Source organism: Mycteria americana, chromosome 6, assembly GCF_035582795.1.
Source record: "Mycteria americana isolate JAX WOST 10 ecotype Jacksonville Zoo and Gardens chromosome 6, USCA_MyAme_1.0, whole genome shotgun sequence".
NCBI lineage: Eukaryota > Metazoa > Chordata > Aves > Ciconiiformes > Ciconiidae > Mycteria > Mycteria americana.
Window position 1 is genome coordinate 37,638,641 of NC_134370.1, and position 12,877 is coordinate 37,651,517.

Sequence of the window (12,877 nt, forward strand, 5' to 3'; positions counted from 1 at the left end):
CCTGCTGATTAATAGCTAAACAGCAATAACAGCTATAAATTCTATCATCTGGCACATTCCAATCAAATCTGTCATTATCTCAAACCCTTCGTGCCCCACGTTGGGCGCCAAAAAGGACTGTCGTGGTTTAGCCCCAGCCGGCAACTAAGCACCACGCAGTCGCTCGCTCACTCCCCCTCAGTGGGATGGGGGAGAGAATCGGAAGAGCAAAAGTAAGAAAACTTGAAGGTTGAGATAAAGACAGTTTAATAGGTAAAGCAAAAGCCACGCACACAAGCAAAGCAAAGTAAGGAATTAATTCACTCCTTCCCATGGTCAGGCAGGTGTTCAGCCATCTCCAGGAAAGCAGGGCTCCAGCACGCGTAACGGTTACTTGGGAAGACAAACGCCATCACTCCAAATGTCCCCCCTTCCTTCTTCTTCCCCAGCTTTATATACTGAGCATGACGTCATGTGGTATGGAATAGCCCTTTGGTCAGTTTGGATCAACTATCCTGGCTGTGCCCCCTCCTATCTTCTTCTGCACCTGGCAGAGCACGGGAAGCTGAAAAGTCCTTGACTAGTACAGCAGCAACTACAACATCTCTGTATTATCAACACTGTCTTCAGCACAAATCCAAAACATAGCCCCATACCAGCCGCTACGAAGAAAATTAACTCTGTCTCAGCTGAAACCAGGACAGTCTTGCATTTAGCTGGACAGATACAATATGACCGGTTACTGATCATTATTAGTTTTCTGTCCAGTAGCTTCATGTTTGGTATGGAACACTAATTTCTGTGTCTTCTCAATTGTACACAGTGTCAAAACTATGTTTATTAGAAGATTATAACTTTTCCTCCAATTAATTATCCTAAATACCTAGTATGAATACAGTTAAATCTGTTTCTGGTTTGCTTCAACCAAAAATAAGCCTCTTCCACATTTTCTTCTACATATTTCTTTCACAGCACACATGTAAGATATCTCAAACTAGTTTTGTTCTACCTGATGCAGGAAAATATCACAGTACCTCTGCTGCTGCTGTACAGTGACAACTGTTTGATAAGTGCTTAATTTTTGTATAAAGGATGCTATATAACAGGTGTTCAGCCAAAATGTATTTATTATGGCGTCAAACTCTATATATAGTGTCAATAATGTACAGTGATTTATTAAAGAGTAATAGCGAAGCAATCTGTGCTAGTGTAGGTAATAGGGGAACTTGCCTCTGAAGCATACAGTTCTTACCATTTCCTTACAACCAACCTTACCCGTGTTCTCATTTTCAAAAGAAGGATAAGCATTATAAGTTTCTTGTTTCATGTTATTTCAAAAATAGGACTTCTACTTTTCCAGGACTGTAAGGTACAACTTATTTCTAAAGGCAATGACAAATATTATTTACAGCTGATACCCAGTCATTCCTTTTGGATTGCAAAACCCGTGCAGCACACGCTTTTGTCTTGCGGTAAGTTTATGATACAATCACTGTTATGAAACACCTTAGGGGCACTCTGAAGACAGTAAAGATTTTTTTAATGACAAATGTGATTATTTTTCTGCTTCTTTGATATCTTGGGGATCTGAAGTTAGAGTAATTAGTCAGCTTCACTAAGGGCAAATGTGTTTATGTGTCTGAAATGAATTGCAGGATTTTTTTTCTTTCGCAGCTGAAGGTGAGATACTGCACCAAACAAACACGATGTGGCAAATGTTGATAAACACCAAGGTCAATGCAGGTCCAAAACTTATACCATATGCAGAAACAGTACCATTTCATATTCCTTGAGCTAACGGAGAAACTCCTCTATCTCAAAGCAAGCCATACGCTAGCTTTTTGAACACCCAGTATGCTCATTAGAGACCTGTGATATCCACTTTGCAATCTGCACTCCACCTACACCCAATACCAAGATCAGCACGCTTCTACTGCTACTTCAGTGTTTATGCTTTGTGGTTTATTAGCTGTTGCTTCTGTAGTCCTGAATCAGTAATGCTGGGCGCTGTTGTGGTAGTGGAAAATGTATTTACTTCTATGATTGTGTTAGGTGGTATACAAAGAGGTGTTGTTTCTGAGAGCTCTTTTAGTCACAGATCCTTAAAAAACAAACCAGAAAGCTGTTAGTTTTAAATAACAGTATTTCAGCAAGTACCAAATGAGCCTCTGTTCAAAGGGGATATACGAGTTTTCTAAAGTAAAGAGCATGTACACCACTGTGGAAGGTGCCATAGATCAACTTCATGGCTTTCCTGAGCAAAGGTAGGCAGCTAAGTACTAAAGGCCAGAGATCCAAAGTATTAACTATTTGCACTATGAGATTTTACTACTATGTAGCATTTCCTGACGCCAAAGTTCTTTTCTTTGTGCTTTTCCATTTGTCTTTGTTAAATGTACTGGTTGTACCAAAATCCATATGACGTTCTTTGATAAAAAGCTCTAAAAGTTACCATTTCTCTCCACAATACCCCCAGCTTGTTCTTAACTCCTGTAACCACCAAGAAGGCTGGAAGCAGGGTATGCTTTATGGTTTTTGCCTTCTAACTTGTATCTTTTTCTCAACTTGCCCCATTATTTTAAGGTAACTTGTAGAAACGTTGTTATCTTTCAGACTTCTGCCCCTTCATCAATTTTGGATGAAATTGTCCAATGTACTTCCAAGACGCTTAGGGTACCTAAATTATTTTAAGAAACAGGACTAGAAGTGCTCACATTTTTTCACTGATTTCCATTACAACTGTTCTTCATCACAACAACATGGTTTATCTTGAAAAGAGGATACAGAGAGCTAAAGAATTCAGGAGGAGTCATTAGTGTACTATAAATGGCAGTGGCAAAATTTGCCAGCTAATGATAGCAATATGTATGTGGAAAGGAGAAAGTACATGAAGTAACCAGGCTTGTGGTTTCCTATGAGCTTCTAAGGCTTTCTTTGAGAGCATTACTAAGAATTATGCATCCTCATAAAAAGGCCCTGGGCCAAAAGACTGAAGAATAGAGCTACTTCATAAAATTCTGACATTTGCTGACAATTATCTTCTCCTTTAATACAATTTTGCCACTGTCCTTTTCATTTATAGTGTGAGAAAGCTGTTACCTTTTTACCGTCTAATCTTATTTCCAGGTTAAAGAGTACAGATTCTGCTTTAGTCAACCGAGTGAGTTGGAGTTATTCCAGGAAGAGGCATTAGTAAGGTTTAAAATGTGTGGACTTAAAAATGAACAACTATGCTTATCAGTGTAAAATATCTAAATCCTTGTGTAATTTGCAATGTACTTTAAAGGACTAAGGCAGATCTGTCTTTGTATATTATTGAGTACCAGATGCTGACAGAAATTTATGTTCATCTGGTGGTCTCCTGCTTCTTTCTTTAGTTGTCCTCCTACAACATAATCCAGCCCACTCTAAGTGAGAGTTTAATGTTGTTGCCTCTCAAGATTTCATTCCATCACTAACTTTGTTTTTAATGACAATAAATAAAACACTTCGAAGTTCCATTTTCATTTACAAAGCGTGTCTTGTTGACTTCACTCTCAAATGTTAAGTAATATCCCATGTGCATCCTTCACCTCAAAGCAAACTTGTGTAAAAAACTATTTAAGGGATGGAAGGCTCTTTATATCATCAGAAGAGGGAAGATAAATTACGGTTGCCCATGAACTATTGAACTACTTACTGCAATCATTCCTGGCTGCAATTTCTGTTTCAAAGTATCTTAAGTGCTTTGATGAGTCCCTCTGGTATCTGCTCTGCCTTCACTTCATATGATCCTGTTACCCCCCCCACACGTAACAGCCTGAATGCCTGTACGCATAAAAGCAGCTTTCAGGGGCTCGTGCATGGCTTTGCTTCAGGCTGAGATCTGCCTATTTCCTACAGCAACCAGGCACCCATGAGGTGGCATGAGAAGTGTCTGACAAGTGCCCAGACTGACACCAGCTACGAGTCATTTGTGGGGCGGGGGACAGCGTCGAACAGCGCGCCTGCGACGGCCAGAGGAGACCAAAGGGTAGGCACCGCCGCCACTGCAACAGCTAGGCCCAGCTGCAAGATGGCGGTCCCCAACCCCGCCCTCCCTCCGCCTGTCTCAGCCAAGATGGCGGCGGGACCCCTCCCTTCGCCTAACGGCCTCTCCGCACGCGGCAGGCCGAGTGCGCGCCCAACCGCCAGCCCGACTCCGCCCCGCGCCTGCGCGCTCGGGCCCGCTGGCGTCGTGCGGTCGCAGGCCCGGACGTAAGCAGTGTGCGCCGCCGCCTGGTGCCGTCCGCGGGGGTGGGAGCGCCTGCGCAGTGGGGGCGCGCTCGGTGCGGGAGGCTCGGAGGGGCTGGCGATGGCTCCGGCGAGGCGCCGCTCAGGTACCGGCGGCGGAAGGGGCCCGGGCGGGGCGCGGAGGCCCCGGCGCAGGCCGCGGCGGCGCCTGGGGTGGGGAGGAGCACGCCGGACGCGAGCCCGCGCTCAGGCCCGCATTGTTGGCCGGGGGCGGCGGGAGGAGGAGGAGGAGGAGGAGGGGCGGGCAGCGGCGGCGGCCTCGCCGCGGCGGGGGGTGGGGAGGCGCCTGCTTCCCGCCCGCCCGCCCGGCCTGCCGGCGCCCGCCGCCTCCCTTTTCCTTTCTCCCGTGCCGCGTTTTCCGCTCCTCGGCAGCGGGGCCCGGCTACGCGGCGGGTATTTGAGGCTGCGCGCGCGCAAAAAGCAAGGGGGTTAGCGGTGCTGAGAGGGGTACAGGCGATGTTAAAAATCATCGTTGCGGGGAAGGAGCGGGCGGTTCCCCCGGCGGGTGCGGGGGGAGGGAGGGAGGCAGGCAGGCAGGCAGGCAAGTGGCGGAGTTGGTGAGCGGCCCTGCCATGTCCGCGTGGTTAACGTGCCCTTGTTCGAGGAGAGGGAACCTGAACCATGGCTGAAAGCGTACGTTGTTCTCTGCCGGCAGCGCTTCCAAACGGCGGCGTAGCGGTAGCCCTACAAAAGAAATAATAATAAAAAATAAAAATGCTTCGTTCTGCAGAGTCACCTTTTCCTTAGTCTTCGTTGGAAACTTGAATAAATTTTTGTGTTTAAATAGCGTTAGTCCCATTGTTAAGAAGGGGAGGGTGGAGATCCTGCCTTAGGAAAATATAATAACTTGTCTTGCAACTTTTTGTGTTTCCCGCTTTTGATGCGTGTTGCCCACCAGTTTTAGGTGTGTAAAGATAATCTTTCAACACTTTTTTTTTCTTTTTCTTTTTTTTTTGACCCAGAATTAAAATAGCCTGATGGTATATGTTTCAAAGATTGTAGCTGCGCTTTATTTTAATAGATCGCAGTTATAGAAGATAGACACCCAGGAGATTTTGCCTTTCGCCATGGCTCAGTTTGGAGGACAGAAGAATCCCCCTTGGGCTACTCAGTTTACAGCCACTGCAGTATCTCAGCCAGGTCAGTTTACATATCACTTAATGTTTGAACCCTGACATCTAGTAGATTTGGAGATTCCGTAGTTGGGTATACAGTTAAGAGCTGCACCATGCTAACTAACTTATTTAAATTCTATTTAAATGGTTTAAGTTGGGAGTTTTTCACACAATAGAGACATTGAAGATCATTACCTAATACTAGTTGTTGGGTTGTTTTTTTTTAAGGGGTGATAAGTAAAATCCCAGGTGAATTTCTGTTGATTCTTTTGGTCAGTAAACAAGATATTAAGTTACTCATATCCAAAGATGTGTAAATCAAATTCCCTTTCACCAAATTGCATTGCTCTAGATTAAATAACAACAGTGCTAATAAGGCATTACAGATTTTTTAAGTGCTGCCTGAGTTTCATTTCCTGGGCAGCCTAAATCAATGTTTACAAAATATTTTGCCTTTACTAATATATTGGACATACTTCACATAGTGAAGAGGTCTCTGAAATTTGCTGCTTGGATGGGGAAGGGTTTTGTTGTGGGTTTTGTTTTTTTTTTTTATACCAAGTTAGAACTCAAGGACCCCTATAACCAAAGGTATGGCCCTGATAATGATAGAGGGTTTCCTTTAATTTAGCTAAGAAGCCTTGTTTAATCACAGGCTCGTGTATTTAAAAACCTAGCTGGCTAGATTTTCATGTTTCACATTGTTTTATAGCATAAAAGGTTTTGAGGCAAGAATGTGAAGCTTGCTGCATGGTGAATCTTGGTGCTTCCATTTCCAGTTCTGGGCTGCCTTTTTCTCTTCTGGAATACAAAGTGTTTCTTAAATATTATAGTTTCATTGTCTGATGTGAAAAGGCTTCAACAAAGCTGTGGTACTTTGACAGTTCAGGATGTCAGAATATGAGCACAGGCAGTAACCTTGTTGAAGAGATGTCTTTCTACAGAGTTGTATGTTCTTTGCAGTCGTCCTTTGCATCTTGCTCTAGTTTGATATGAAGTTGAATGATATACTCCTTTGTCGGTGGTTTTTCATCTGGGAGCTTAGCAAAAGTTGGGAATGCCTGCTATTCTTTGGAGGTGCATGTCGGGGTGGGGGGAAGGAAAAGAACAAATCTTTCTCCTTGACTCAGTTTTCTTTCCTGAAACGACTCCTCCATCTGCAGTTTTTACTTTGGGCACTGGTCCAATCTGAGTGCGTATCCTCAGGGAACTGCCACACGCGCACACACACCCCCCACCCCCCACAATGTGTTTCACAATACTTGGTCCTAGTGTGCCTTTTCCTTTTCCTCCATGCCCATTCAGTCCCACGCTCTACCTAAACTGTTGCTATACCTAACCAGCTGCCTATAAGCAGTTTTGCACTGTTTCTCTGAGTAGCTCATGCTTTCCTTATCCAAATGGCACTATTCTCCTTCTGTAAGAAATGGCTTAACAGCTGGAAAGGGTCAGCATTGTGAACATGGGAGAGACAAACTTTGCTTTTGGTTCTTGTGTCTGACTGGGTGATACCTTGGAGTGATCAAAGAATGGCAGCATCTGGGCTGGAGTATTCTTGATATGTTGGCTGATGTGACAGCTAGTGCATCAAAAATACTGGTGGAAGAGTGAAGGCCAGCTCCATGTCCTGTTTCAGAGGGAAAGCTGCATAAAACGTACTGAAGGGGAGGAGCTGGCAGCCATCTTAGACCTTGCTGAGCTAGGACCAGAAGGGGGCCCTGAAGAAGAGGTGGATGGAGCAAGGGCACTAAAGCACACACCAACTCCTTATCCATTTTCCTGTTCCTATGACTCTGCCTTTGGTTAGCCTACTTCTGACTAACTTAAATTAAATTAAGTGCAAAATTTAATTGGGATAGGAGTAGTCAGCATCAGTTGCTGTGGCATTTTTTTCACCTGCTCAATGAGGACAGTATCTCCAGGGATTTTTAACTGTTCGTCTGATCCAGCAGCACCTGACTCAAACATGAAAGCCATTAAAGACTAACGCTTGGTTGCACTTTTGCCTTCTTCCTGTGCTAGTTCCTCCTTCCTTCATGTTCCTAGTGTCACTCTTCACACTGTAGTATCTTCTCTCCACTATCACTTGAAGGCATTTAGCTCCTTGTGTCCGTCTATGCAGTCCTTTCCTATTCGTACTGCAATACACAATTACTGTGTCTGTGTCCTCTTTCTTCCCTGTCTGTACTACTGAATCCAGTGCCCAGGATTCTGTTGCCCAGCTCCTGTTTTAGTACCCATGTACATACTTGTTCCCCTGCTTTTTTTATTGGCAGTTCTGATTTATAATGATTTATAATACAGCGCATAGGAAACTTCTTTTGAAAAGTATGCAGTGCTCTTTGGCCCTGTTGAGACCTGAAGAACAGCGTTTACCGTTGAACTGCAGCTAAGTAGTCACCTTTCATGCACCTTTCAACATGAAGCTATGACTGTCCAGCTAGGTTGCTTGCCTGATGAAGATGGATGCTGTCAGTGCTTAGGCATGCTGACTAGCATGTACTACTTCTTACCTGCGGCTGCGCTCAAGTTGTGCAGATTGGCTTACCCTTGTGAAGCTCAATGTTCATAAACTGATTTAAAAGAGCTACATTTACCAAACTCTTACTTTTTTTTCAGAGGATTGGCAACAGCTGTTACATATATTTATGCATGCCAGCTGCTTTTATCCAAGTGTCAGGTTCCTTCTCCAAAACATCAAGGTGCTTAGGTATGGGGGAAAGAGATCTTGATTTTTATAACACAAGCAACATGATATATAGCTTTTTCCTAAGCTGTTGTCAAAAATGGTGAGTGATGGTGTTATAAACCCAGTTTGATAATTGCAAAAAGGTAATTTCAGGGGTGGGTTGTTTTTGGTTTTTGTGGGGTTTGTGTTGGTTTTTTTTCATTTTATTTTTATTGCTGACTTGGATGCTGTTTTGGCTGTCCCTGCTGAAGAAGTAACTATATGAGTTAAGGCTCTTAATTATTAAGGTGTGACACTCTAAGGTAGTTGTAGAGTGACATGCTGTGTAATGAAGGGTTCCTAGGATCCCTTTGGGATAGCTTACTAATTATTGTCTGTGCCTGTGGTGTTAGAAGAGAGATGGGTAATTCCAGGTGCCAGCAAAGATCTATGTGTGAAGAGAGACTCCTACTTGTAACACAGTGAAATTGTTTCTCTACTCCTTGTCTCATGGTTTTGTGCATCACATGACTAAAACCAGAATAAAGTCCCTGCTATGCTGGTTAAGCATTGTTAAAGCATAAATTAAATCATGCCTCCTACAGAAAATTAAAGTTTAAAAAATTAAAAATTGTAAAATTCCTAGATAGCACTGATTGCTTTTTGCAAGTACGCTTTATACTTTTAACTTGCATAATGATATGCAAGTTCCTGATACGCCTGCAAAGGAGAATCCCCTCCTGTTTTCTCAGCTATTAATTTTTGATATGTCTTTAGTCTGTATCACAGTTCTTGGCATATGCTGTTTTCAGGGTTATGATTTCTTGTTGCATAGTGAAGCCTGTTTTTATAGAACTGTAGTCAAGGGGAAGTCCTAGCTAATGCTGCGTTCTGGCTGATTGGTGTCATTGTCTTTGCTATATCAAGACTTCATTTCATTAGAGTGGAGAACAGTGCACCTGATGAAAGCAAAAGTGCTTGAAGCTCAGTATCTTGTTATTGCTGGTGGCCCCTATGAGGTGACTAAAGGAAAATGTAAGAATAGGACAAGCATGTAGTGGATCTCAGAGCCACTAAGAAATAGTAGCTGATGCACAATTTGCTGGCTTGCTGTAAACGGATGTCCTGTGATAAATACGCTGAGCCTAATTTCTATTGTGTGCCTGTTAAAAGGATTTTTTTTTTTAGTAGGTTGTATGATGTTTGTATTGCAAGTGTGTTAAGCTTGAAGAAACTTAAAAACCCAAGGACCCAAACTCATAATTTCTGATGACTCTGAAAAGTGTCCAAAGCCCTGGACAGGGTACTCCTTTACTGTAATCCTAATAAATCTACATCACTTACCAAGGAGATATACGTAGCTACATACTTTGAAGATGTTTCCCTAATCTTAAAGGGTCTCTGGAATTTAGAAGCACCAAGAGGGACTACTAAATACTGTCTTTGTGTTTGGTACAACAGAAATTTCTGTTACCTAGAAAGATGCTTGAGCTGCAGCCTAGGACTCCCATTTCTATCCAGACCCTTTCAGATGGATGTGCCATGCAGTATTTGGTACGAATGGAGGTTGTTTAGACTGCATTTGAAGGAAGTCATCTCCATCACTGTACTTACTGAGATAATTACAAATCCTAAGAAGCTATTGTTTGTCGCTGCAGATGCTTGTTGCCAATAATAATAATATGGCAGTCAGATGTCAATTCCACACTCAGTCTGTGATTCATTCTGTCTCTTGTTTTTTCTGTGTGATTTTTCCTTTTTCTTTTCTTTTCTTTTTTTTTTTTTAAACTAGTAATGCAAACACAGTTGCCTATTTAATTGGAGCCTGTTTGACTGAGAAGAGTGCATAGATGAAAGGTAGTCAAATTAAACTCCTGGAATACTTCGGGGCAAATCAGTAGGAACAAGATACAGCTTTGAAAAACTTGTTACTACAGGTCTTATCCTTTGAGGGGATCTCAGCGGTCTTTTGTCTTTGCCCTTTGTTAGTAAGTTGATCTGCAGTGTTGTAGATGACGTGATACTCAGTTAATATTAAATACCCATAAAGTGATGATAGAGGTGGCAACATTTTTTTTTTTTCCTTTCCCTTCAATGAACAAAATGAGGTAAGAGTCTTAGGGTGGGCTGGAAATTATTTGAGACAATTATGGGTTATGCTGGAAGGGAAATTGTCATAGTGGAAACTGAAGAGCAGAGCAACCCCAAGATCTGGTTTTGGGAGCAAGCATGTTAATATTTTTGTGGGTATCCTTGGTACAAAAAGTAGGAGAGAACTTGTGAGTCTTGCTTGATGATGCTTCCCAACTCCATCCCCCTGTGTTGGTACAACATTGGAGTAGAACATTAGACTGAATGACAATAGCTAACATAGTCGAACAGATTCAAATGTGAAGTGAATTTCTGCACTAATAGGAATTTCTGCTCAGCATGTGGAAATAAGAGGAGATTAATGCATTGGTTATTTGCCTTGAGTGAGCCAGCAAAGTAATGCAGCCAAGAAAAGTGAAAGTTGTCCCAGGATGCAGCAGCAAAGCATTTTCATTAGATTTAAAGGTCTGTTTAAGGTGTGTTATGTGAGGCATTGGTGAGGTTCCAGATGAGAGTGTGTTTCTGGATGGTAAAAAATGCACATTCAAATTGGAGTTGATGGACAAGCAGGAGGCAAGAAGATCAAGAGAATGGAGGGCCTGTCATGGGAGAAGCCTCAGATTTAGCTTGCTTGGCTTCTAAAGAAACCCGACTGTTGGAGCTTGCAAGGGAAAAAATTAATGTAATAGTCGAAATACTGTAATTTTGCTGCACTGTGGAATGCTTGATTTCACTATTAAAACAGTATTACTTCCTGGAATACTTATGTGACAATATTTGATACAGATCATAGTGATGGTGATTATTTTCACTGTTGCTTATATATTTCTTCCATGTTTCATTCCAAAATTGTAAGATGATCAGTGCCATCAACTTGTTTTCTGAAGATTGTACTCTGCTGGAAAGAACAGTGTGGTAGAGAGGATTACCTCATTCAGGATCTGTTGAGTTGGTTACAGCATTTTTGTGTATTCTATGGTGATGATCACCAACTACAAGCAATCTCTTACTACATCCCTGGGTCAGGAATGACAGCTTCATTTTGGATCAGTAAGAATAGTATGGAGTAAAATTCTGCAGGAATAATATGGTAAATCTGTTCTTCATTTCATTGTGCCTCTAATGGCTTTGGAAGAGAAAGGAACCCTGTTCAGCTTGAATGTTCTTCAGTTCTGAAGGTGGCTGGCTGGCCTGTTTTTGCTGGCAATATGTTTCCCTGCTGAGTTTCTCTTTGGTTTTATTTAGGCGTGTGGACTAGACTGATAGCTTGATGAAGTGATATTTGATCATGCAGCTGCAGATAACTTTTTAAAAAACTCCTGCCAAAGAGGGAGCAGGTTTCCAGATATGTTTGGAGTTCTTCACTCAGATTTGCATTGTGCAGGGCTCTTGTCCCCAAAAGTTCCATCTGTAATACTTAAGCGTACCTTGTTTGGAAGTATTGCATGCATAAGAAGCATAGTATGTGGATAGCTGCTCCTGGTGATTTGCTTAATCTTCTGCAGTGAATTAAAAGCTGATATGACAATAAAATAAACTAATTGTTCCTTCCAGGCAGTTTGAGTCTGGGCAGCACAAACCCTTCCTAGTGAGAGCTGGAGAGAGCTTGAGTTGGTCCCTTTATATGTGGTTGTCCCTTTATATGTGGTATATGTGGTCCCTTTATATATGTTGGTCCCTTATAACAACTCCCTGTTGTTATAAGGCTGTTCCTTCTCTACCAGCCCTCACATGTACAAAATCCAGCTCACGCAGGGACAAAGACAGTACTGAGTGAAGCGAAGCCTTGTGCATTTTCAGAGGACGCATTCCATAAGTCTCCATTTCATAGCTGCTATTACAGTAAAGATTTCTCTTGCCCTCAGGTGGAATGAAATGTGTTTGTTAATTTACAGAACAGAGCAACAATCTTCATCTGGCTCATCCAAAACCTGAAATATGTTCAAGAGAGAATACAGTGTGTGTATGTGGTGGGGGTGGGTGCAGATGGGGATGACAACTGCTAGAGCTATAAAATCATGAGCAACTTGAGAGAAGGAAATTAAGTGGTCTCTGTGCCTCTGCTGTGGTATACTATTTGTAAATTAATTTAGAAGATAAGCTAGTGAGGTGTGATCCTTTATCTTGAATTTTGGCATTGGATTTATCTACTTCATGAGCCTGACTCAGGAGTGAAGCATCACATACTGCATCTAGTATAACTGTCAGATACCTCAGCTGTTTGAAGTTGCTCTTAGTACTTACTGTGTGTGTTCTCTTTTCAGCTGCTCTTGGTGTACAGCAGCCATCGCTGCTTGGAGCCTCTCCTACAATATACACCCAGCAGACGGCATTGGCAGCAGCAGGCCTAACTACGCAAACACCAACGAACTATCAGCTAACTCAGACAGCTGCTTTACAGCAGCAGGCTGCAGCTGCAGCAGCTGCATTACAGCAGGTAAAGAAAAAGGAGCATTTGCTGTTGACTGTATGAACCTTAACAATATAAAACAGTGGCTTTGTAAAGCTAAACTATCCAGGAGAAAAGCAGAATGGGAAATGGTGAACATTGCAGTATAAACCTGTTTAAAAAACAGTGGGATTTTAGGTCTACAGCTATCAATAGTTGTATTAATCTGTGAAGGTGGGAATTTTGGCTGTGGAGGTGCTGACTTTTAGCTATGGAAAGCCTTTTGGGAAGTTTTGCTGCACCTAAACTGAGAATCTCAAGTTCCAAGTATCTTCCATCACTATATGTATCCGTAGTAGCATT

At 42.4% G+C, this 12,877-nt stretch overlaps 1 protein-coding gene across 7 annotated transcripts in view; it reads left to right on the top strand.

Annotated features, from left to right (window-relative positions):
• The first annotated feature begins 4,219 nt into the window (after positions 1-4,219).
• CCAR1 (cell division cycle and apoptosis regulator 1) overlaps positions 4,220-12,877 on the top strand; it is a 29,229-nt gene continuing 20,571 nt past the window's right edge. For 4 of the 7 annotated variants that reach the window (XM_075505349.1, XM_075505354.1, XM_075505352.1 and 1 more), the window contains exons 1-3: positions 4,235-4,337; positions 5,273-5,391; positions 12,390-12,562. In XM_075505349.1, the coding sequence (XP_075361464.1) occupies positions 5,319-5,391; positions 12,390-12,562 (246 nt within the window). In that variant the 5' untranslated portion in view covers positions 4,235-4,337; positions 5,273-5,318. Of the gene's footprint in view, positions 4,338-4,521; positions 4,645-5,213; positions 5,392-12,389; positions 12,563-12,877 lie in introns of those variants that run through there. The other 3 variants (XM_075505350.1, XM_075505351.1, XM_075505355.1) reach the window with 3 other exon arrangements.